The following is a 26,900-nucleotide window of genomic DNA, read 5'->3' on the forward strand; positions in this document are numbered from 1 at the left end:
CTACAAAGATCAACACCACACACAACACCCCTTTCAAGATCCATAGATCCTACACATGCCTATCACAACATGTGGGTGAAACCAGACAATCACTACACTCTTGACTGAATTCATTCAGGAAAATGATATAAGGCAAAAACACCCTGTCACCTGTGGGTAAACACTTTTCACAGAGCGATCACTCTAAATCCCCATCCTCAAAGGAAACCTGCACAACACTTTCAAAAGCCAAGCCTGGGAGCTTAAATTCATAACTCTGTTAGACATTAAAAAATCATAGAGTGATCAGAGACACTGGATTTATCGCTTATTACAACCATCTGTAATTGTCTAACCCCCTCTTTCTGTCTTATGACTGCAGAGGTATGAATGGGCCACTCTACCTTGAATGGTCCCTTATAATATGTGCTAACTACTTAAGCTAAACAATCTGTTCCACCTTGCGTTGTGCTGTGATGCTCTGAGTAAGTTTCCCAGACCTGAAGAAGAGGTCTGCGTGGCTCAAAAGCTTGTCTCTCTCAGCCACAGAAGTTGGGCCAATAAAAGATATTACCTCACGCACCTTGCAGTTTCCGTGGGCAGCTTCTAATATACGTATAGGTGGCTGGCAGTGTACACATGGGTGGGTGTAAGGGTATGTCTACACTACCCGCCGGATCGGCGGGTAGCGATCGATCTATCGGGGATCGATTTATCGCGTGTAGTGTAGATGCGATAAATCGACCCCCCGATCGCTCTCCCGTCGACTGCTGAACTCCAGCTCGGCGAGAGGCGGAAGCAAAGTCGACAGAGGAGACGCGGCCGTCAATCCCGTGCCGCGAGGATGCGAAGTAAGTAATTGTAATTCGATCTAAGATACGTCGACTTCAGCTACGCTATTCTCGTAGCTGAAGCTGCGTATCTTAGATTGACCCCCCACCCCTAGTGAAGACCAGGCCTAAGGGAGAATCAGAATGCAGTGCCCACTCTGCTTTATGCTCCTGTGCAGGCTACCTGGCCCTTGGGTCCAGAAAGCTCACACTCCACACTTGTGTCCCCGACCCTCCATAGAGCTGTGCTGGGGATGGTAGCTTGATTTGTTACTGGTAGGAGGAAGCAGGAGGTGGGGGAGGAAATTGTGACCTATTCTCGATTCCTACTGGCAAACTCACAATTTAGCTCTAAATGTTTATTCTAATAAACATAGCTCCACTCTAGTCCCATATGTATTTCCCAGTCTGCACAATTCAGAGGTTCATAGACTGCAAGGGACTATTAGATCATCTAACCTGCCCCTCCTATATATCACAGCACTTTAAACTTCACCCAGAAACCCCTGTATTGAGCCCAATAACTGGTGGTGTGTTTGGCTAAAGCACATCTTCCAGAAAGGCAACCAGTCTTGCTATGAGGACAACAAGAGCTGGAGAATCCATTCACTTCTCTTGGTGGTTTGTTCCAAGAGCTAATCGGCCTCACTGTCAAAAATACGTGTCTTATTTCTAATCTGAATTTGGCCTCATCTTCCATTCATTGGTTCTTAATCTTATTATGCCCTTCTCCACTAAAGAACCCTGTAATTAGTACCCAGTATTTTCTCCCCATAAAGGTTCTTGTACTCCAGTAATCAAATCACCTCTCACTCTTCTTTTTCAGAATCTAAACAGATGGAGCTCTTACAGCACTCACTGTAAGGCATTTTCTCCAGCCCTTGAATAATTTTGGTGGCTCGTTTCTGCATCTTCTCAAACTATGCAACCTACTTTTCAAAGGACACCAGACCTGTACACAGTATTTTAGTATCTGTCTGACCAATGCAGTATACAGAGGTAAAAATCACCTCTCTACTCCTACTCGCTACTCCCGTTTGTATATCCAAAGATCACACTAGCCCTTTTCCCCACAGTATTGCATTGGGAGCTCCCCTTGAGTTGCTTGTCCACTGTCATCCCCTAAACTTTTTCAGTCTCTGCTTTCTAGCATATAGTCCAGTCTGTCGTCATGGCCTGCATGCCTTGGCCCTAGATATACAACTTTGCATTTGTCTGATTAAAAAGCCTTTTGTTTGAATGGGCCCAGGTTACCAAGTGGTGTAGGTGGCTCTGCATGACTGCACTGTCTTGTCATTATTTGCCAATCTGTGTTGCCTGCAAGTTTTATCAGCAGTGTTTTTATATTTATTTCCAGATCATTGATAAAAATGGTGAATAGCATTGGGTCTAGCATTGATCCCTGTGGAACCTCACAAGAAACACCACCCTCCCCCTTTCTTTGAAGATTCCCCATTGACAATTACTTCTTGAGATCTGTCAGTTAGCCAGTTCTTAATCCATTTAATATGTGTTCTAGCGATACTGTATAGTGCTAATTATTAAATCAAAATGTCATGTGGTACTAAGTCCACTGTCTTGCAAAAGTCTATTACATCTACACAGTGACCGTTATCACACTTGTAGTCTCCTCACAGAATGAAATCGGGTTTCAACCATGTTAACTAGCATTAATTATATACCTGTTTAATTCTTTATCAACTGAATCCCATGTCAGTTTTTCCATTGTTTTGCCTGGGACTGATATCAGGCTAACTGGTCTATAGTTACCCAGGACATCTGTTAGATTTGTTTAGAGTCCACACTTGGGTTCTGTGAAAAATTAGATTTTGCAAAGCCTAAAATTAATAGAAGTGTTAAAAAATGGATTTAAATATCTCCCTGCAGTGTGTGGGTGGCAAAGACTTCAGCATTAGGCTAGTGCATGGCAACCCGAAAGGCAAGCTGACTATAAATGAAAATGTGAAACTCACTAGCATAAAGGGTAAAAAAAAAAAAATTAATTTTAATCATTTTCAGCTTTAATAATGTAAGGGTTATTAAGAGCTGGTCACATTTTAGTTGTTGAAAAATGGCCTTTATTCAAAATCAGAAACTCACAATTTTTTTTAATTTTCCATTTTTTGATGAAATTGGAAAGCAAGGAATTTACCCACTTTTTGCCTTTTTTGGTTTATAATTTTTCCTTTTATTTCTTCTTTTCCCTGCCCCCTTTTTTCCTTGGAAAAATGGAAGGGAGAAGGGAAACAAATGAAAATAGGGAGAAAAAGGAAAACTGAAAACTACTGAAAATGAATGCTTTCTAAACAGAAAATGTTTGTAAAAATTTTGAATAAACAAAAAATTGTTCCTCTCTTTAATCTGTGGAATGAAAATGACTGATTGTTTGTGTGTGCATTTTTGCCCACTTCCCAACCAGCTCTTGGTATTAATAGGAGATTTTGGTTTTGTGTTTTATTTTAAAACCAGGGGTTCTGACAGACCTCTCTGTCTTCCTCTGCTGACATGCAATGTGGCCAGGGAGTTCCACTGATCATGTGAGGTGCTTTAGAAATGCTACAAACAGGCACAGAGTATCAGGGGGATTGTCCTCAAATATTGTCATTCTCTTTCAGTGAGTTTCAGGTGGCATCAATGACCTGGGATGAGCCAGAGGAAGGAGTGGAGGCCTATGGGTAAAATCCTGAAATAAAAGGGGAGATTTATTTCTTACTTTTGGCAGTCTCCGCACTCGATCAGCCCATTGGTCTCTTTGATGGTGGTCTCGTACACAAAGACAGGGTATTCTGTGTCACATGGCTGCAGCATATCATGTTTCTTATGCTTGTGAGCTGTGATGGCAAAAAGAGATGAAGTCAGAAACGAGGATTGGGGAACCGAGAGACAGAGGGCTGGTCTACACTACCATGGTAAATCGATCTAACTTATGTAACTTCAGTTATGTGAATAATGTAACTGAAGTCGACATAGTTAGATCCACTTACCACGGTGGCTATACTGCGCTGTGTCAACGGGAGAGCGTCTCCCATTGACTTCCCTTACACTTCTCACGGAGGTGGAGTACACAGATCGATAGGAGAGGACTCTCCCATCAATTTAGCGTGTCTTCACCAGACCCGCTAAATCGACACTCGCTGCATCGATTGCAGCAGTGCCAATTTACCAGTAAGTGTAGATATGCCCAGAGAAATAGATTGAAAGAAAAATGTGGACGATGCAACAAAAAAAAAAAAAGGCAAAGTTGCTGACAAAAATGAAGTGCAATGATACTTAAAGCCACCAGGTGGTGTGGGAAAACCAGTGTAGCCGGAGAATTGTTTGAGATATTACTCTATGGTTACATTGATAAAGTAATACTAGGCCTTATCACGCACTGTTTTTAACTGTACTCATATAGTTAAAGTGGTAAAACTCCCCTAGTGTGGATGCACTTATAGCAGTACCTTATATCAGTATAGCTATTCCCATAGCGAATGAGAATAAGCTATACCAGTATAAGGTACTTTTAGACTGATGCAACTGAGTCCCCAGTTGGGGGGTAAATTGATTTAACTATTTTGGCATTACCGTAGCTCTATTAGTGAGGAGGAGTTAAGCCAAGATGTTGTGGAAGGAAAACCTACGTTGCCTGTTAATATTTGAAGCACATAAAACAGTGTGGTTTATTTCATATGAAGGAGTGGGTTATCATTTGTTCATTTCCTGCATAGCTCCTGGAAAAAGACACAGTGACAGCTGGGTCTCCAAGTCCCCTACAAGGCCTAGTTAGTCAAATACCCCTTCATACTTGCTGATTTTATAAGTGGCCAAGGATCCATCTGTATTGTAGTAATAATTGGCTAGGCTTTGTCTGGTCAGCCAATCACTAAAGAGATTAGTATTTTCCTCCTTTTATTGACTTCTCAGAGACCTGGCCCATATCAGCAGCTCAACAAACTGAACAATTAACAGCAGCTCTATCACCACCCATTGGCAGTGCAAAGAATTGCACTACCTGCATTACTCTGAAACCTCACTGCAAATTCAGGACTGTTGCAGGAAAAAATCAAAAGACCGGGTTGCTTGCCCCTTCCCATTTTAAGGCTTCTGACTAAATGCTTTGTGAACCTCCCCTTTCCATTCCAAGGAAACTCAAATTGTTCAGTCTACTTACAATGATGGAAGACGGACTTGGCTATCCGAGTCACATAATGAAGATGGGTTCACATGGCAGTCACACAAGATGGCAGCACAGTGAATGTATGAAGTCACATGGGGAGGTCGTGGATGGAGCGAGGGGAAAATGAAAAAAAGCAGAGAAGGAAGTGATGATGAATAGTACAGGAATCAGACCCCCCCCCCCCCCAAGAGAGTATGATTAAAACAAAACACATCCATTTAAAGTGACACATAGTTATGGACACACAGAACCAAACCTTTCACTCACTTTGATGCATCTTCTAATGAGAGCACTCTCTCCTGCATGGACAGCGGGAATGGATTTGGTAATCTAACCTGTTTCTCTCTCCTTCCCACCCCCCCCCCCCCACTTATGTGAACCTATGTGATCCTGAAGGAAATATGCCACTCTTCAGGAGGGCCATAGCATTTATCATATGTATTTTGCATGAAGTTCACGCTTGTTCAGAAAGCCTACACAAGTCCCATCATTTCAGAAGTCCCAGTTAATCCTTACTTTGAGGACTTAAGTGGGACTTAAATGGTGCTTGTGACTTGTGCTGATTCTGAACAGGATGAATTTCACCTTCTTAGCATAAGATCGAGCTCTTCAGAATAGTGGGAAATGCAGAGCAACTGAAGGACAAATACCAAAGTCAATGAGGATTTTGATGTTGTCTTCAACAGAAGCAGGATTTACCTATGAATAACTAGTGAGGATTTCATATTACAATACAGCCTAATTTATACAGATCCTTCCAGCTCCTAATGAGGCATTGTGCTCAACTACTGTGCAATGTTCTGTTTTCATTGTCTTGACTGATATATCCCTATAGAATGTAGTAGGAAATGACAAATTATAGGTTTTTAAAACCATCCTGTATCATTTAATAGAGAATTATATGTTGGCTATAGAATTCCATAGAACCTGAGGGAGTCTTTTAACTGAATATGCACCACAGCTGACTTATATATTCAGTTGGTCCAATGAGGGGAAAACTTGTCGGGATACCAGGGGCGAAGAAACCATTCTACCACTTCCCATGATATTAAGCTGCTGTAAATCTGTGGCCCCAGGCACTGGGACACTGAGACAAGAACTTCATTCTGAGTGCTTTTCAGCTTTGGAGCTTCAGCGGGTCTTGAACATGGTGGTAATAGGACCCGGAGACTAAATTCCTGGTGCCAATGTGCGAGTGTTGCCTTGGCACTGTGCAAAAATTCTCTGTGTAACTCCTTCTTCCAGTGGTGCTATAACATTTGTGTGCTATGGGGTAGCTGTATTCCTGCATACTTACCATCTGCCAAGTTGTCTGAGTGCCAGAAGCCACAAATATTGAACTCCAAAAGAAATCTGACAAAAGAGCAAGAAGAGAGGACATTTTACAGTAGTCCAGAAGGATACAGATGTCACAGAGATGGCCCAGTGGACTGGCATGGCCTAAAGAGCCCAAGTCCTAAAATGTGCAATGTGAATTTTCTTGCAGCAGAAGCCTGAGATCTTTTTCACCCTTTCAGCACATCCCTTTGGCTCTCTGATTTGCTTTGTTCATGCCGGAATGGCTTATTCCCAAAGGACAGTGTAGGCTGCCCCCCACCCAGTGCATTCATTAGCTCTGTGGCCTTTGAGGCTGAGAAATGACTCAAGCATCTTGAGAACCAGCTGTGGAGTAAGTATTGATCAGTGCGACAGAAGCAGGTACTAGGCAAACACAGCGACAGCTGCAGTGTGTGCCTGGTGAGCTAATCTGTACTAAAGATGGGCTCAAGCCTTGGACTCTGGATCTTTTCCAGGTTTCAAGGATGTTTAGATCAGGGCCGGCTCTGGCTTTTTGGCCGCCCCAAGCAAAAAAAAAAAAAACGGGGAGGCCAGAACGGCAAAGCAAAAAAACAAACAAACAAAACAAACAAACAAAAAACCTGCGGCGTGGCCGGAGCGTGGGTGCAGGGGGACCAGCTGGGGGGGACGGGAGGGGGAGGGAGCGGGCGGGAGAGAGAGAGAAGGGGGCGGCCAGGGCTACAGCAGGGGCGCTGCCACGCGGCCCCTCCCGCTGCGCCGCCTCCTGCCGCGAGGGCTCCGCTCCGGTCGGCGGGGAGGGAAGGAAGAGGACTGCCCTGCAGGGCGCTCTGGTTCTCCGCGCCGCCGCCCCCTACAGGGCGGCCGGAGCGGAACAAGAACAAAAACAAACCAACAAAAAAAAAGCGGCCGTGCCGCCCTAGGATTGGGCAGAATGCCGCCTCCAACAATCTGCCGCCCCAAGCACCAGCTTGCTCAGCTGGTGCCTGGAGCCGGCCCTGGTTTAGATTCAGCGCTTCAGTTTGGGCCCAATGTAAAGATTGATCGAAGCTGCAACATTTGGACCCAGATGTAGATCTGAACTTCCTCTCAATCTGAGGGGAAGCTGACTCCAGTGCTCCTGTTTAAACCTCTTTCTCTCCCCTCCCCTCCCCATCCTCCTAAACTGCACCATGTGCAGGAAACACAGGGTATAGTCTCCAGCATGGCACTAGGATCCTTATTTGAACAGACTAATTTCTTCTTTCTTTCTCTTTTCAATTGAATGATTGCTCTCAACTGATTCTAGTCAAATCTGAAAAGGAAGGATGGTCTAGTGGTTAAAGGAACTGCACTGGGAGTTGGGAGATCTAGGTGAAATTTCTGGTTCTGCCACAGACTTTGCACTTTGATGACCTTGGGCAAATCACATGACCACTCTGTGCCTCTGTTTCCCAATCTGCAAAATGGGAATATTAGTACTTCTGTATCTCACAGGGCTGTGGTGAGGTGCTCAGGTACTATGGTGATGAATGCTACAGAAATGCCTATGCAGTAGAACCTCAAAGTTACGAACACCAGAGTTATGAACTGACCAGTCAACCACCCACCTCATTTGGGACCAGAAGTATGCAATCAGGCAGCAACAGAGACCAAAAAAAAGCAAACGCGATACAGTTCTGTGTTAAATGTAAACAACTAAAAAAATAAAGGGAAAGCAGCATTTTTCTTCTGGATAGTAAAGTTTCAAAGCTCTATTAAGTCAATGTTCAGTTGTAAACTTTTGAAAGAACAACCATAACGTTTTGTTCAGAGTTACAAACAACCTCCATTCCTGAGATGTTTGTAACTCTGAGGTTCTACTGTAGTCATGTCTTAACAACAAGCCTGTGCTTGTATTTGTCTTAGATCTCTCCCCTGTTGGTGTGATCCTCCCAAAATGTTGTACTCACACGAGGAAATCACTGATCAGCCACTTCACTGCAGCAAGAAAGGTATAAATGGGCTGGAGAAAAAGAAAAAAGAAATACCATAAAGTTCTGCTCACAGAAAAGACAGTCATCCTGCAGGATGCAATATTTCATCTAGGTTCTCTCTATCAAGCAAACTCTTGGAGATGGGCTAGAATTTAAGCTCTTGGAATCAATGGGAAATTTGCAAAATGCATCAAAAGCCAGTGGAGTTTCCTTGCCACCAATAATATCTCCACACCTCCACTCACATTGGGTCAGAGAGTTTATCCCAAATGTGCATGGGACTTTGAAGATGTAATTACTTGATGATTTTCCTCTGGTATGGATGACCTCTGAGAGCACAGAGCAGGGAGGAAATAAACCTACTAAATGGGACAATGCCAGTTTAGAATGCTGTTATCTGCTGGTAAGTGGTACTTTTGGTACAAGCTGCGGCATTAGCAGCCTTGCACTACAGTTAGTGTTGTCTGCTTTTAATAACACAGCATCTTAACCCCAAATCCATCCAGCCTTTCTTTAAAGTGGATTGCCTATTGCCCAATCTACCTATGTGCTATTCTCAGAAAGTTTAGTCTTGGTCCCCTCTATTCCATGTCTTCATCTCTTCCATGATAGTCTGAATGCCTCTTCCTAGAGGACTTTCTCCTGATGCTGACATTGCAATGCCCAGTCAATTCCTCCACTTTCATCTACAGATTGTAACCTAAGAAAACCCTGGCACTGTACTGGTGACAGTTCATTGCATAGATTTCTGTGGTTCCCTATATGCCTGATAGGCATGATGGGACCACATGTAAATGGCTGAAGGAAATGGATTTGCACTGATCTATGTCAAGTTTGAATTTCCCATCACTTGAGAACAAACAACTCCTTATCTCTTAACAGGAATGTGTTAAGTTCACTAGAGAAGTTCTGGACCAAACTACTGATGAGCATTCATGCAATGGGCTGACTGTAGGGAGATACGTACACTGAGCAGAGGCCTGGCACCACTGTGATGATGGTAGGGCATTTTACACATGGCCTGATAGTCGTACATCGTCACCCTATAAAATCAAAGCAAAACAAGCAAACAGTCAAAAGCAAGAAGTGCGACCATCAATGAGATGGTCACTCAAGTGTGAGCTAATTTTTTTCCTACTCAGGCTATATCCTGGATATATTTTTGTACATAAGAATTGCCATGCTTGATTAGACTGATGGTCTATCTAGTCCACTGTCCTGTCTGTGGCTAATGCTGGATGCTGCCAAGAGAGGTGTTGTAGCTGCTGTAACTTTTATGTTGAAATGTTCCCAATTAATATGAACTTGTTAAAGGAAAGGGTGCAACAAAACACAACTTAGTTTTCAGATTAGAGCCCTCAGTTGGTTACAGACAATCTATTTAGCAAAGGACCACTAGGTGACACGGTGAATGATAAAACTGAACTTGATTCAAAAGAAAAATGATTAGTTAAGCAAACAGGCATGCAATTACTACTTACACAATACTACAGTTCTACTTACACTTGACCGTGAAATAGTATGTCAATGGGTGATTAGTCCACTGACAACAGAGCAAAGTGAAGTTTTATAAGCTTGGAACCTAACGGTACTTTTTTGATATTGATTGGAACTCTCCTCAATTTTAACAAAATGACTTTTTTATAACTATTATAAGAATAATTAACATTAAACCCACTTATTACTATATTCACTTTTTTGCCACCTTTTTATTGGTTTTTTACATAGCACATTATTTAAATTGACATCTATTACAATGTATTTTCATGCTATTAATATAGATAACATTTTAATAAAACATTTATCATTTTAAAAAACACATTAAAACACTGCTAAAACTAGTTATAAGCAAAACATAGCAAGGACATGAGCAAAGTTACGTTGTAGCCAACTTCAATTTTTCTATTTTACTGTTTTCAATTTCTCTCTAACTTTTCTTACACTAGCAACTTAAATTTCTCCATACTCTTCTACACTTAGGCTAACTTAAGCCAAAACCTATTTTTTACTTAACATAGGCTACACTGTGCAATACTATACCATAGGAGGAAATTTCTTCCTGAATTCAGATGGTGACCATTGTATGCCCTCGAACAGGAGGATTATAATTTATCTACCTGAGTTACCCCAGATGCCATTTTTAATCCATCTAAATGTTTAATTTGTTTTTGAACTTACTGAAGAATTAGTGTGCAACTAAACCAGTGAAGGACATTCAAAGGGAAAACATTTTCAACCAACTGTATTGCAGCTATTGGGGAGGTCTCTGGCAGCCAGCCAATCATTTAAAGTCTTTCAAGGTCTGATGAGAAACTGAAAAGCTTTCAACCAAAAGCAGAGAAGCTTTCCATATATATAGCACCTTCTAACATATGGGACTAAGACATTGGTGCAGTTCACATAGTGCAAGACAGGGGCAGTTTGGGATCTAGTTGATCCCATAATGCTTTGCAGTAGCTGGATCCAGTAAGCAAGAGAAGCCTGGCAGGAGAAGGGAGAAAACAAGAAGTGTGAGGATTCTGGTAAGGGGGAAGATGCTAGGTGAAAGAGTGTCTGTAGGAAAATAGACAGTAGGGAAATAAATAATTGAACTTCCTGCCCCGCACCTTATGGTTTCCCTCATTGTCCTTATAGCCAGCTATACCACTGTCACTGGGATAATACATTTCATCCCCACCTCTATTACCTTCTAACAGAAGAAAGGTACAGAGGAGATCTCCACTTACTGCCTGAACATTCCCATGTTTAGGAGTTGGGCCATTACTGAGCCGTCCACTTCACCAAAAAATTTTCCAGTCTGCACAGACAAAGTGATAAAAGGGGAGAGGGAAGAGAGAAATGTTAGTGATAAAGTTCCTAAGCTTTCTACTGGTGAAACCAATCCATTCTGTCTAGAAGCTGTAGGATCTACTACCTGATGAATACTGTTAATAACCAACAAGCACCTTTAAAGAGGTATCACGTAGCTCCAGCTTTTGACTGGCTGAAGTTTGAGGTGGGGCCTGTATTCTCTTGTGAATATTTGTGACTTGTGCTCACGGGTTCTGAAAGCATGTGCCTCTCCTGCCTGAGCTAAAAGGCTCAGCTATGTTAGCTCAAAATCTGTAGTGGACTCTTAAATCTCTGTGTGGTTCAGCGGCTATAGGGGGACAGAGAGCTACAATGTGTATGTGCAGTTACATGTTTATTTAGGAACCATAAGCAATTTTACAAATCACAGCCATACAGGTACCAAAGATGCAATATTAACAAGTACAAAAATGGCTGTATCACTTTTTGTTTGAGAGACGTGCAAAGATATAGTCAGGATTATCTATTGGGCAGGTTATTACAATATCAGAGGATGAAAAGTCTTTACAGAAGTCAATGTATGTTGCCTCTGGAGATTTTCTTGAACTCAACAACAATTCTGCCTTTACTTACTAACAAACCAGAGTAAGTCCACTACAGTTATGTTTAACATTTGTCAAAGCAATGGTTTGTTTTCAGGCAAGTGTGCTTTCTCTGAGGATGGGATAGGGTAACTAAATAGTTATTTATTGGTCTTCTGTCCATTTTGCAGTGTACAGATCTGATGGGTTAATTTTTTCCATAAGAATTGTCTCCCATATATTATGGAACCATTCTAGTTTGGGCAAAAATTCCCTTTTCTAATGAGAAACTAGTTTAGCAGCCAATAGCGAATGAGATTAATTCTTCATTACTGTGAGTGTGACCCTTTCCACTAGGAAGCCCCAGGAGGATTTACCAAAGAATCATTTGATAATAATCACCCAACATTAGTAATACTTGGTTAAAAATCTCCTCCCAATACTCTTAAAGAGCCAGACATTCCCACTACAAATACATATGCATAAAGTCACCTCTTCCCCCCTACAATTTGGATTTTAATAATCTCAGACACAGTCAAAGGTGTCTGAGCAAGCTGTAGCTCTTTCACCTCACTGGCTCTTTCAATCTGATTATGGTGGTTATTGGTCCAGCTGCTTCACTTAATACCATTCTGTAGCAGTAATGAGAGCCAGAACAGTTGGATTTAACACAACATAATCTGCAGCTGGCATGGCAAGGTCAAAGGGCCATTGTTGGACTGAGTGCGGCCTGTCTAGTTCAGGAATATTGGGACGTCTTACTGAGTTCCTGCAATTCCTCCTGAGCACAGAGGGCCTGATTCTCATTTGAAGTGGCAATGTAAACATTTAATGGATCCTTAGTATAAATGAGAATAAGGCCCAGAAAGTACAGCAATGATCTGGCCTTTTGACCTACAGTACTAGATTTTCAAAGCTAGGTACTTTTATGTACTGTGTGCTTGATAATAACATGAGAACTCCATTTTTAGTAAACCCAAATGTCTCTTTATCAAAGCAACTCTTTACACTCATGAAAGCCCAACTCCTAACCTTCTGCAGCTCTCCGCTTTCACTAAGCTTCTTGCTTCCTTTGGGAAGAGGTTACTGGACCACCCTCTCCCCTCCAGTTCCCAACGCACAGGGAGGCCTGGCTTGCATGAGCCACTGTCTGTTCTTAAAACTATCTTCTATACGGGATCTGTGGGCGGAATCCCTGTTATCAGCACATGGATCAAAGCTAGGCTATCTCCCCTGGACAGGGGGCAGTGTCAGATCAAGGCAAAGGACAGCAGCAGGATGGAGTGAGGAGACATGGGGGAGAAGATCTCACAGCTCCTGGAGTAGCTAAGGCAATTCAATCCCAGTTGCTCATGTCATCACTGTAAGAACACACACACTTTGGCATTTTCCTCTATTTTTATCTTGAAATATATGCTGGGAAGTGTCACACTGTTGGCAGGTTCTATTTGTTTTAAACAAGAAGCTGGTTCCTTGGTTGCCTTTCTTTGGCCAAATGCAGGGAGAAATAGGAACAAGGGCCCACCACTGTTCATGTTAGAGCAGTAACAGTTTGTGCTGCCTTGAGGTGCAGATGGGGTGCAGGGAGAACTTCCTCTTGAGACACACAGTATTGCATGACTCACTGGACTCTCCCGCACAGACTCATTCACAATCTGATGCGCTTCCTGGTTTGTTTTGCATGATGAGCACTGCAGGCAGAACTTCTGTCCTTCTCTTTTATACACAGACATTGGCCTCGGTATTTAAATGGCATACACTTGAAAAACACTGGCATCAGCATCAAGTACTAGGCACATATAACCTACATAGCTAACTCGATAGGGACACAATGTGGCAAGCTGGCTGGCTTGTTCCCTCAAGGAAATCCAGATTCAGGAACGCTTCTCTGTGTTAAGATGCCCCACATGTGGAGATCCAGGAAGGTTGCAGTGTGGTGAGTTGTACTGTGTGGAGACCCAGGCTGGGAAAGGCTGCAATGTGGTGAGATGTCCAGTGTGCAGACACAGACCAGGAAGGCTGCCCTACCCAGACCTCAGGCTCCTGACTTAGTAAATCTACTGCCTGTGTGTTCTCCTGGCTGGGTAGCTGCCATTTGTTTGATGTCTGTCACAGAGGAAAAAGCTGTAGGAATCCCATGTAGGAATCAACAATTTAGAGACCAATGGTAACAGGTGAAATAAAGAGCCAATCTAAATACAAATGAAACATGAACAAAAAGTCATTGGCAAGCTGTGGACTGAGAAGGGAAATGATGATTTTCCCCAGCTCTGGGGAGTTAATAGCTAGAGTAGCTGATAGCACTGGAGCCTGCCAGAATGCCTGATCTCAGAGGCACGCGGATAATGTTTATAATTTATCTAAATCCATGATAATGACAGGTTTTCACTCGTCAGATCTTCCAGAGAACAGCTTTGCATAAACCCCACTTTCCATAAGACCCAGGGGCAACGCAGAGGCAGCACAAGAGGAATACAGGTGCCATGTGCCCAGAACTGACAGCAGTAATGGCATTAAGCAGTCTGCCGTTGCCTTTGTCCATGGGCAAATGGCTTCAGGGATGTAACTTTTTTTTTTTTAAAGTATGTGAGGGTCAAGGTGAAGAAATAGTCGAACTTAGTCAAAAAGACACCCCAGACCTACAAACAGTAGGAACATAGGAACTTCCCTGCAAGAGCAGACCAGGGATCCATCTATTCCTATATCCTGTGACTGACAGTAGCCAGTTCCAGATACTTCAGAGGAAGGTGCAAGAAACCCCACAGTGGAGACTTACAGAAAAATCTGCCCAAAGGATAAGTTCCTTCCTATCCCCCTCTCAGTTGGTGGCTGATTTATACCCTGAAGCATAAGGGTTATATCCTTTCTATATTGTTTAATCTGTCTAATGGAGTTGTGGGTGGTCTCATTAACCATCTAAATGACCATGCTGTTTTGAAGTCTACTAAGTTATTAACTCAGTGAAATCTTGTGGCAGTGAGTTCCACAGGTTATTAGAATGTAATGAAACAAAGGTTTTCTTTTATAAATTTTACTTTCTGTTTTATTAACTGTCCATTAGTTCTTGCATTATGAAGAAAAGTAAATAGGTGTAAATATTCATCTTCTCTCTAAATTAAACCAACCTGAGCTTTTCAATCTTTCCTCATGTGGAATTCTCCCCATGCCTCATTTTATCAACAATCTCTGAAGCCCCTCTATTTCTGGCCAGAGGGTGGCCAGAACTAAACCCACCATTTCAGGTGAAGGCATATCAGTGACTCACCTAATGGCATTACAATATTTGCAATATTATTTTCTACTTCATTCTTTATGCATAGTAACATTTTGTTTTCTTTTTTGACATCACTGTACACTGATGTTTATATTGAGATATCCGTAGTGCTGCCCAGGTCTCATTTCTGAGAGTTAAATTAGAGCCCAGAAATGTATACGTGTAGTTCAAATTATTCCTTCCTATGTGCATTACCTTACATCTGTCAATACTGAATTTCAACTGCCACTGTATTGCCCATTTGCCTAGCTTCATTAAGATATTTTGATGTTCCCCACAGTCTTCCCTAATCTTGACTTACCTAAATAATTTTATCTGCACCGTTCACCAACTTGCTCTTTCCCTCCTTCCCTTTCCCAGATTATTGATAAATATATTAAACAACACTAGTCTAACTATGGAACCTTGGGACACCCCATTGGTAACCTTTTCTATGTTGTAAATGGACTATTTATTCCTATTCTTTGTTTTCTGTTTCCTAACTACTTTCTGATCTATGACAGTACTTTATTTCTAACCACGTAACTACACAGTTTCTTTAGCAGCCCCTTGTGAGGGATTTTGTCAAAAGCTTTTTGAAAGTTCCAATAAATTATAACTGGTTCTCCATTATGTACTATTTTGTGGACACTCGCAAAGAATTCTAGAAGGTTAGACAGAATTTCCTTTACAGAAGCTGTACCATTTGTCATATCCATTTGGGTGTTTTAAAATTCTGTTTTTAAGTATCACTTCAACCAGTGTACCTGGTACTGAAGTAAGGCTGCAGTTATTCCCAGGATTACCCCATTGCCTTTTTAAAAGACAGGTACAATATCTGCAATTTTCTGGTAATCTGGCATAGGGTGGATTTTAATGAAGTTGCATATTTTTGTTAGAAGGTTAAACATTTCATTCTCCAGCTCCTTTCTACGCCATCTGGCCATGCTGACTTACTGCTCTTCAGTTTGAGTTTGTTCCTGCATCTCCTTTTTTGACATCAGAATCCCTGAGAGTGCCCCATCTTCATTATCTGAAAAGAGTAGGTTTGGGATATGTATCTCCCCAGCATCGTCTCTAGTGAAGATAGACATAAAGAAATAATTTAGGGCCAGATTCTGTCAACCTTACCCACACTGAGTAGCACATTACATCACAAACAGTCCCACTGAGCTCAGTGGAGTAAGATGATACTCATCATAAGTAAGGGGATCAGAATTTGGACCTTAGTTTCTCAACAATTGTCCTTACTTGTTCTCTTTATTCCCCAATAGTCCAGCAGATGTACAAATTCTCTCACAAGTTTCTTCCTTCTGATTTACTTAAAGAATGTATTTGTTTCTGTCTTTGGCTTTTTGCTCTTCAAATTCCTTATTAATTTCTACCTGTGACAGTCTATACCACTATGGTCACAATTTTTACCAGACTATGATAATTTTTGTACAAAGTATGCCTTGTAAGGTATCATTTGAAAACTCATAATGCGCTGAACATTAGTGTTCCAGTAAAATACATGTATCATTGTATGTAAAGTTATAGGATTGTACTGTATAACATTGCTGTAACATGCTCCAAGTTAAGAAAAGCAGGCCCAAACCATTTTCTCAGGAACAAAGGACAGACCAACACCCAGTCTGGTGTTAAAGAGCTATTATGGCTTAAGCAGCCATTCTCCAACAACAGGAAGGTGTGAATGAGAAATTTACATTTTATCACAGGGACGGTTCAGAACTCACATACACAAGAGACTATTTGTCTCCAGCACTCCAGCTGGCTCAAAGAGGGGACAGTGATATAAAAAGGAGAGACAATGGCCTCCAATTCACCTCTCTTCCTTCCTTCTCTCTGCTCATAACATCAATGAATACCTGAAGGACACTGAACTAAGGGGAGGTGTCCCAGACTGAAAAGAGACCCAGCCTGTGAAATTTACTGCAGTGTATGGTGAGGAAAACCTTTGCTTTGAATTTTGTTAGTTTGTTAAGTTAACCATTAGCTTGCGTTTTACTCTTTTTTTTCTTTTTGTAACCGATCCTGACTTTTATGCATCATCACTTGCAATCCTTTAAAATCCATCTTTCTGTAGTTAATAAACTTCTTTTATTGTTTTATCTTAACCAGTATGTTTGGATTAAAGTGTGTGGGAAACTCCATTTGGCCTAACAAGGCCTGTGCATATCATTTTCCTTTCATGAAATGATGGACTTTCTATGAGCTTGCATTGTTCAGTAGTGTGCTGGACGGTATAAGATGCATAGCTCTGGGAGATAAGTCTGGGACTAGAGAACTTGCTGGTGTTGCTCTGCAAGTTAATTCATGAGTGGCTAGTGAGCAGCGCTCAATACTTGGTAGCTGGGAGTGATTTTACATGCTAGAGGCTGTGGGTGAACAGGCCAGGAGTGGATGTTCTTACAGCAAAGCAGTGTAAGAGGCATCCCAGGTTGGAGAATGGAGGAGACACAGCTGTTCAACAGTCCAGACTGTACTCTGGGAAATGTCACACTACCTTACGTTGTACCTGCCATAGTTTATGCTCCTTTCTATTGGCTTTACTTGAACTGGATTTCCATTTTCTGAAGGACACTTGTTTGGCTTGAGAACCCAGCCACTTAACCATCCTGTTTCTTTTCTTGCCTTCCTGCTTCTGTTTTAGTTTAGGGGAATGAATGCCCTTTGTGACTCTCGTAGATTATGTCAGTAGACTCCACGGTCAGGGTAAGGATTTTAATTTCTTTACTTTTACCATAAAAACCTTTTTGACGAGTTTCTTCATTATCTTTAAAAATTCCCTTTCTAAAGTTCAGTGTCACAAGGCCTTTGGTACCTTCTCTCCCCCAAGGATGTTGAGCTTAATTATACTGTGGCTGCTCTTACTTAATGATTCAGCTAGAGTCATTTCTTCAACCAACTCCCAGAGACAGAATGATATCAACACTCTGCATTGTCTAGTACCCTTCCATCTGAGGGTCCCAATGCACTTCACAGGCACTAATGCATTCATTAATTAAGGCTCACCATGCCCCCGAGGGGAGGGGAAGGTAAGTATTGCTATCCCCATTTTATAGATGCAGAAACTGAGGCACTGGAGTGACTTGCTGAAGGCCATATACCAAATCAGTTCTACACCTGGGAACAGAACTAAGGTCTCCTGACTCATAGCCCTAGGCTGTAACCTCCAGACCCCACTCACTTACCAATTGCTGGGGGAGGGTTTCAGCAGATTGGATGAAACACAGTGAAGCCTCTGAGCTGAGTCTTTGTCTCCATCTCCTCCCATCGGCCCAAAGCACCCCTCCCCAGCAGTTGTTTGATCTGGTGCTTGGAAGGACAAGTGATCAAATGGGCCTGTTCTGTGTCTCCAAACCCTCACTCCCTTGTTCAAAACAGGTGTAGGGAGGACACTGTGCTGAATGCCCTATTCGGCTGTGGCGGGGCCCTGATCTTGGGTCTGCATATTGAATAACTGGAGGCTGATGCAACTGAACTCTCGCCTCTATTGCATAAGCAGGTCTGAGCCCTCTTACCTCTGTAGATCCCTTGGAAATGAATATAAACCCATTATTATCAATGAGGAAGCAGTTCAGATTCTGCAGAGATAAAAGGGAAAGGAAGTGAAATTACAGATGGCACTTTGGTTATGGTTGGTTGTTTACCGTTACTAGTATAACAGGGGAGGTAGTATAGCCTAGTGGACAGGGCATTGTCCTGGGGCTCAGGATACCTGAGTCCTATTCCCAGCTCTGCCACTAGCCTGATGTGTGACCCTGGGCAAATCACTTCCCCTCTCTGTCTCCATTTCCCTTCCCACCCTGTGTCCGCTTTGCCTATAGTATTTAAAGTGTAGTCTCTGCCCAAAAGAGCCTGTCGTTTGCTATGTCTGTGTGGGGTATTACTGTAATATAAACAGTATTTAAGAAAACACTACACACTGTCCGAAAAGGAAGGGAGTTCAGACAGCACTCTTCTTAATAGAATAGTAATAATACTTTGCATTTATCCAGTGCTTTCCACCTGCAGATGTTAAAGTGCTTTACAAACAATAGTGAGTTAACCCTTGTTACGATCTCCATTTCACAGGTGGGGAAATGGAGCACAAAGACTAAATTCTCCTACGGTCACACAGTGAGTCAGTGGCAGAATGAAGAACATAACCTAGGATTCCTGACAACCAGTTCTTCTGCTGTAAGCACTAGAAATGATCCTGCCTCCATCTAGATTTTTTTTTCCAAGAGAAAAAGATTCCAGATTCTCCAGAGGCAAAAAATCTGTGGTAAGGGTGAGAGGACCCTGGTCAAGCTCCACCATTTCATGGGCAATCCTGATCTTCTATATTTTGCAGTTTATCCTATTGTCTCAGACTGAGGGAGAGATCAGGATCCAGAAGAGACCCTCTCTGAGCATGAGAAGAGGATTCTCCTCTGACCCCACTGCTCACAGGACAGGACATTCTCTCCAGAACACAGCTGGGGTCCAATGGTATAGCAGCCAGTGGAAACCCAGGATGGCATGAACACAGGGAGAATGGAAAACATGAGGGGCTTCTCTAACAAGCATTCTCCTCAGCAGCCACTAGAATCTACTGACCAAATCAGCGAGGAGATCGATGCACTCTGAGCCCCACATGCTGTACCATGGTGATTTCACCTTACCCAGACAAGCACCCTGCAGGACTTGGTGCTAGGCCAAGCCCTACACTGAATGTTTGGCTCTGGTCGTGGTCCTGCTGAGCACCTCTTGTAAGGTGTTGAGCACCCTTGACTCCCATTGATTGCAGTGGGAGCCAAAGGCTCCCAGGAGCAGGCCCTCTGCCAATGACCTCCTCACCCCATAATCCTCACAGAGACCCTTTAACGCACTCAATGAAACTTACCTCATCCTGACAGCTCAGCGGACACACGCCATCCACGCCACTGCACTGGAAAGGAACAGGAGAAATTAAATGATGACAGTGTCTATCTCTTTAGCCTCAAGGGGATGGACATCAGACAAAGGATCTACATCTTACAGCTGGGTACAGGTCAACGAGTTAGTTACCATTTTGAAATAGACTATCTAAGCAGCACACACTTAACGCCTGCCAAGGAGGCCAGTAATGGTTCTGCCCTCTACCCACAGTCTAATTCCTCAAAATAAACAGTACTGTCTCCACTGAATATTACACGTAAGCCTGGTTCTGCCTCCCTTATCCACTGTGAGCAGGACCCAAGGGAACTTCTAGTGTGCTGTAGAGGGGTCCACCTGGGCAGTTAAAGTGTGGCTGGCTAGAGAACTGTATGTTCACAGCCCAGCTTGCCACGCGCTGACTGGATAGCAAGCCCCCAGTGCAAGGGTGGCAGAATCAAACCCTCTAGTATTAATAACAAAAATTATTATACATTGGAGAGAAAATGTAGGGTGCATTTTCATATCTCATAACATCTTGACCAAATAAAGGCATTACATTTTAGGGATGCATTATTCTCAGGCAGTGTTTTTTCCAGACAACTAATGACACAATAGAATGCGAATGTGCTCCGATAGCCTCAGGCACCATCCATTTGTTTCATTCAAGTATCTACGGATACCAAAGTTGACGTGTGTCACACCATTGAATTGGCTAGGACAGGAGGAGTTAACCAGTGAGTAACAAAAGCCTTCAAGTGCTTATTCATTTCATAACTATTCCGTGTTTGTCTGCTACTCTAAAACCTGTCTCTTTGTGTTATTTTGTAATGTTATTTTCCTTGGGGGCAGGGGAGGGAAAGCTGACGCAGTGTTGCCAATTTCTCTACAGGGGGTCCCCTTCCTTCTATGGCTTTCCTGAGGTTGGGGAAGAATAATGACAAAGATGACAGGCCTTACCTACTCTGGATCAGCTGCTGACTATTTTAAAACTGCAATAAATTCTATAAAAAATAAGCCCCTCTCCGCCTGCCCTTCCTGGCTGTCTCTGAACAGCTGCAGGTAAATCGGCCTCTAGAACCACAGCAAAACTGTTAGTGTTGTTTCTCATCTCAAGTTCTGCAACACAGAGTGCTATTTCCATGGAGCCACGCTGTGTCCTGTAAGCGTATTTCAAAGGATGATCAAAGAATTTTCAGTTTGTTTCAGGCTCCATGGCTTTGTGCCGTTGCATCTTCATGCCACAACTACATCCGCTCTTCACATCTTGATAATGGTTTAATAGACAATGACATTACCTCGTCCACTGTTATGATGTGACGGTGCAAATGTTGCCTTGTCATGATGGGATTATTTCATCCCCACATGACATATACAAAAAAGTGGCAGCCCTAGACGTCACTCTGGATTTGCTCTGGTTTGTGCAGCTGAGAAATATGGCCGTAATAAATCCAAGAGTATTACCCATAGAGATGAAGATTAACAAACCAAAGTGAAGTCAACTGAATTAGCCCAAGGGACAGTTTGGGCCCATTGTGTCTCTTGGCTCACTGTGTCTTTTAGCTCAGGGGTTGAAGTGATCTCTCAGAACTACCAGCTCCGCCATCGCCCAGCAATGGAATTTCATTAGACTGTAACAACATTTCAGGAGTGTGAGAGTTTGTGTAAATGAGATATGGGTACAAGCTGCAAATATCTGGATCCAGATTTCAGACACCTCAAGGTTAAGGCTGTTCAGATCTGAGGGTTTAGTTCAGCCTAAGATAAAGTCAGGGGCCACTTACAAAATTCAAGTCCAGATCCATGTTCAGATTTCAAGCCCCTCCTGCAAAGTAAAGGTCCCGGGTGTTGGTTTGCTCCTAGCTCTAGTTTAAATCTATTTATAATGTTGTTGTGCCAGTTGATGAGGGCAGCAGGGAAGAGTTTTCTAATAACGTACAGATGAAAAAGTGGATAGTCTTCCAAGGTGAAGTTTGAATGTATCAATTAGGATTGTATCATCCAGTCAGAGGCCAGTTGGGGACTGGCCCAGAGAAGAGAGATGCAGCAGAAACTGACCAAACCCAAGAATTCAGGTGAGAATCCCTAATAAACCCAGAAGAATTATTTTCAACCTGAAAGGCCACAACACCCATTCCCAATTCATGTGCTCCCCTCTACATGCTTACATTGCAGCATTTGGACAGATTCTCATGTCGGCATAGGTGTGAGATCATAGAATATCAGGGTTGGAAGGGACCTCAGGAGATCATCTAGTCCAACCCCCTGCTCAAAGCAGGACCAATCCCCAATTAAATCATCCAACAGATTTTTGCCCCATATCCCTAAATGGCCCCCTCAAGGATTGAACTCACAACCCTGGGTTTAGCAGACTAATGATCAAACCAATGAGCTATCCCTCCCCAATATCCAGAAGAACTTTCTTAAAGCCTTTGGCATTACTCCGGGTTTGCAGCAGTGGGAATGAGATTAGAATCACCTTTGTTCATTCTGCTCGAAAAAGAGCAGGAAATTTACATGAGAAAACCACAGGGATGGGGATAATTGAATGTGTGCTCCCCATTTATTTTGGGACTGCTGCTTCAAACATTTCTGCATCACTACTTCCCAAGGGACCAATCCACATCAGGCTCTGTGGTTTCTTGGGTGGGTCTCTGAATCACTTCAACCCAATCTACTTTAAGAAAAAATAACAGGAGTACTTGTGGCACCTTAGAGACTAACAAATTTATTAGAGCATAAGCTTTCGTGGGCTACAACCCACTTCTTCGGATGCAGACTATTTTTGCGGATACAGACTAACACGGCTGCTACTCTGAAATCTACTTTAAGCTTTGTCAAAGACACTTAGTTACTGCAAAGAAAAACACAAGCTAAGTGGGCTTAGACTGTTGCCAGCTACTAGAGGCAAGGGACAGCATATATCATACAATGACTGACATATAAAATACACATGACAAACAAAGCATCATACAACACAGGCAGGGACGCAGCGGGGAACTCTGGGAGATCTCTCTGTCCTGAGCTCCTGTCTACTTACATCAGTGTCATTGGGCTGGGCGGGAGTGTGGGTATGTGGAGCAGTGCAGTATGCAGGAGAGATGTGGAGAGAAAAAACAAAATGTTCATTAATGACTCCTTATTGAACTGCTAGCTAGTGCCAGTAAGTCGGGCAAACTCTTCTTTCACACAAGTGAGTGTTAGAAACAGGGCTTCATCCCTGACCCAGGAACCACCCGTCAGTTCTTTATTCTTTCTTCCCAGGCTCATTTCACCCCCGGAATGAATGTTTGTTAATATGTGTTTACTTCCTGGGGTCATGTCCCCCATAAGGTTCTTGTACAACCTCCTTTCAATAACCCCCCTTGATAAACCTCCAACGAGCTCCTATTCCCTCTGTGGGAATCTCCTTATTGCCAGGTATCCTGTTAGACATACAAGCAGGGCACCTCAGTCTCCAGCCTGCCAAGAGCCCTCCCTCTGCCACCAATGGCAATAAAAATCCTTTTCCATTCCCCTCAGGCTCTCCAGTCATGGGGATAAGTTTCCTGAGCTCAAACCAGAATAATTCTAACCGGGTAACAGTTCCCTCTGCGGGCACCAGGCAGACATTTCATTCTTTGCATCTTCAGTCCGATGAGACTTCTCCCCACAATGTGCTGCCCATATTCCCTAATATTTGGAGAGTGCCCCTTGCTGGTAACAAAAAGGCATTTCCATTCTCCTCCTTATCATACCCAGGAAATGCTCTAGTTATCCCAATTCTCTCAGTCTGATCAGACTGTCTGAACTAGCACAGCCTCGCAAATTTCTCCTGGCCTGCTAGCCTGGAGCAAGTCTTTTTTTTTTTTTTTAATTTTTTTTATTTTGACAGGCTAGTAGGATTTCATCATCATCAACATCATCGCTGAGATCAGGATAGTAAAGGAGGGCAGGGAGATTTTGTGCTCCAAATTACAGCTTTCCATTATGGTTCCGAAAGCCTGAATGAGTGCAAACATATTTCCACAATTAACGTGTCAGCTGCAGCAGAGTTAATGCCAGGCCAGGATTCTGACATTGTTAACGCAGCATTCCTAGAACAGACTTGCGGCTCATGCAGCATTAGAGCCGTCAAAGGATTAGAGAAATGTGTAACTTTAAAACTAATCTACCACATAAATCTGTTTAATACAAATTTCACAAAAGCCTTCATGGAACTGCCACCAGAAATCAACGTGCATAGCATGGGACAAGCAAAAGGAAGGTGGTGAAATTGTATCTCCACAGAATTACTGCCATTCCTACCTGCCGCGTAGCCATCCAGAACTTGCGTTGGAGTAATTCCAGCTTAATTTGCACACCCACAGCTACGGGGAAACAAAAGTGGGGAGGGAAGGCAGGGGGGTGAGAGAAAAATAGCTGCAAGTTAGGAAAGGAAAAAAAAATTTTGCATGAAACAACAGGACAAAATTGCACTCCCAGCCTGGCTCCAAGTGTAAATGACGAACTGAAAGGTAAGCACTGAGTCAGACAGTCAAGTGAGAGTCAGAGGTTTAACAGGCTGGGAGAAAAGGAGGTGTCAATTGCTGTATTGAAATATCGACACCTCCCTCCCACTAAACACTACAGAGCTATGAACAGATTTAAAAAAGGCTTTTATCTTGGGCTGTCAGATATTTTCAGGCCAGGGCGGACTGTTAGAATCATCTAGGCTGATCTCTTGCGTATAACGCACTTTGACTCAGAAAGCCCCCACCTCCAGGGAGACTGCAACCTGAATGCAGTGATAAAGAAAACATTTACACCACAAATTAAGGCATAATTGTAGGCATGGTAGGGAAGATGTGGCAGCATGGGCTAGCAACCCAAGAATGTACCCAGGCTCCCCAGTGGGCTTGTACTAGGCCGGCGAACCTGCGCTGAAGCCTGTGTTGCTGTGTGCTCAATGCTATTGTTACCCATGCTAGCTGGATTCAATAGTTTACAATTACACTCTAATTTGTGGTGTAGATGTGCCCATAGGCCATTCTTGATCAACAATAACAGTTGCAAATTCCACACAGAAATATAACACCTGTCAGTAGAAAAGGGGAGATTTTAAACTCACTGGCTGCTCTTCCCAGCTGAGTGCATCTTCCCCTAGGCCAAAGGGTATTCTTTAATCAGTCTTGCCCTGATTTTGTGCCTCAACCCCTTCCCCGCACTGTCACATCCCTAGGGTCGTGCCCTCTGTAGAAGCAAAAAGTGTGCAGTGTCTCTCTGTAGGATGTAGGAATGCCCCTAGCTGTACATACAAATGCAGTAACAAAGATTAACGGGCAAGTGTCAACCCACAGAATCGACCGGCCAAATCAAAGGGGCCTGCAAGAAATCCAGCCTCAAGAAGGATCTTAAAATATGATAAAGAATAAAGAGAAAGAGAGTCGGAGAGGAAAGCATGAGAGGGAGAGATGGAGGGCCTGGTCCCCTCCAGATTTACACCAGTGTAAGTGAGAGGAGAATCAGACCTGGTGAGTTCTTTAAGTCTATATTGTGCAACTTTATGTGTGGCTGCTTTTAAGTTAACTCTTTGATCTGATGTTGTAATTCAGCTGGGAAGGAATAAAAACCAGAGCGTGCAATAGGTATTGTCATGCTACGTGCACAAAGAACCTGGCAGCTGGCATCGTGGCCATGGTACATCATCTCTGCTTGTAACGCCCTGGTGTCAGTGTCCTTCCTGTCACATCCTTACTGCTGGTACATCTTACAAGATCCCACTTCACTGGAAGGTTTTTATCCAGAGCTCCCTATTATAGAATGAATCTGACTGCTGTGAAATGGGGAAAAGAATTATTTTCTACAGCTGCCTAAAGCCCAGAATACACAACCTGACAAGACATAAGATTCATTTAAGATTCATCTGAATCTATGTCTCCGAATACAAGGAAAGAAGAAAGAACACGGCTGAGTTCAGCCCTGGTGTAGTTCCATTGACTTCAGTTGGGTTACCCCAGGGGTGAATTGGGCTCAGCGGCCTCAAAGACCAATCTGTGTTGGAGTGTGATAGAGTGTAAATGATGATATTGTTGTTGAGTCCATCTAGAAGATGGGCTGATTTTGTACATAACTTTGAATAAATTCCTTGTTATCCTTTAAAACCATCTCAAGCAAGAGTCATTCCTCCTATCAGAGCCGATCACATCAACGGGAGTGAACATTACCAAGGACATGCAAATTTTACAAGACTGAGGAGGAGTTGGTACCAGGACAACTAACCTTGGAACACAGGAAGTTATTGAGAAGCTCATGTTTTTGCCAAGAGGGACCTAAGGCCTGAAATGTTGTTCAAAGGAAATTAAAACCTTTGTCATGAACCCTTTCCTCCTTAGCCTGTAGGGTGCAAGTAACTTCCACTGCAGAGTTACTTGTGTCATGAGGGGGAATAGGGCTCCTGGGTTTGCACTGGTGCTTTCTGGCAACCAAAAGAAAGAGAAATCCATCACTTCTGTCCCTCCTGGGCTACCCAGTAGCTAGCCCTCTCCTTGCCATGTAGCCTGCAGCCATGTGTCTCCCTTCTGGGCAGTCGGTCAGCTGTCTTTCTCCTTTGCATGTGGCCCTTGCCACTGTGTGAAGCCACCCCTCTCCTTTGCATGTAGCTTGGCAGTTAGCTCTCTGCTTTCCATGTAGTCCAACAGCTAGTCCTCTTTCCTTGTAGTGGTCTCCTGGTGATGTGACCCAGCAGCCATCCCCTCCTACCCCATGGAGCTCACACCCACTCTTCTTTCCATGCATTCCTGCAGCCAGAAGATGTAAGAAGGTGAAATTTCAAGCAGTGTAGGGTCTACTTTAACTTGCACTGTGGTTTGTCTCTCTCTGGCTGGTCTCCACTCAGGGGAACAGGAGTAGGAAAACCTGTCCCCTTCTTGTGTCTTGTCTGCTGACTAGAACCCCCTGTCCTTGCCTATGTGGAGAATGGTAGTGGTTCTCAGTGGGGACTACATTAGCCTCCTCTGCATTCATGTTGAGCCTGGGGGTTTGAGAAAGAAGAGGCAGGGGACAGCCTCTCAGGCTATGTCTATACTTGGGTGTGATTCCCAGCTCATGTAAACATACTTGCGCTAGCTCACATCAAGCTAGCATACTCAAAATAATAGTGTACCCATGATAGTGACAGCACGGGCTAACTGTGCTGCATCCAAACCTGCCCAAACC

General features: G+C 43.2%; 1 protein-coding gene across 1 annotated transcript in view; it reads right to left on the reverse strand.

The window, feature by feature from the left end:
• CACNA2D4 (calcium voltage-gated channel auxiliary subunit alpha2delta 4) overlaps positions 1 to 26,900 on the reverse strand; it is a 163,212-nt gene that overhangs the window by 4,437 nt on the left and 131,875 nt on the right. Inside the window, exons 27-35 of the mRNA XM_065408969.1 lie at positions 24,012 to 24,073; positions 19,714 to 19,758; positions 18,368 to 18,430; positions 10,946 to 11,016; positions 9,187 to 9,262; positions 8,196 to 8,248; positions 6,266 to 6,321; positions 4,963 to 4,983; positions 3,523 to 3,640 (exon numbers count right to left, since the gene is read on the reverse strand). Of these exons, the coding sequence (XP_065265041.1) occupies positions 3,523 to 3,640; positions 4,963 to 4,983; positions 6,266 to 6,321; positions 8,196 to 8,248; positions 9,187 to 9,262; positions 10,946 to 11,016; positions 18,368 to 18,430; positions 19,714 to 19,758; positions 24,012 to 24,073 (565 nt within the window). The remainder of the gene's footprint in view (positions 1 to 3,522; positions 3,641 to 4,962; positions 4,984 to 6,265; positions 6,322 to 8,195; positions 8,249 to 9,186; positions 9,263 to 10,945; positions 11,017 to 18,367; positions 18,431 to 19,713; positions 19,759 to 24,011; positions 24,074 to 26,900) is intronic.

The sequence above is a fragment of the Emys orbicularis genome, chromosome 1 (genome assembly GCF_028017835.1).
Source record: "Emys orbicularis isolate rEmyOrb1 chromosome 1, rEmyOrb1.hap1, whole genome shotgun sequence".
NCBI lineage: Eukaryota > Metazoa > Chordata > Testudines > Emydidae > Emys > Emys orbicularis.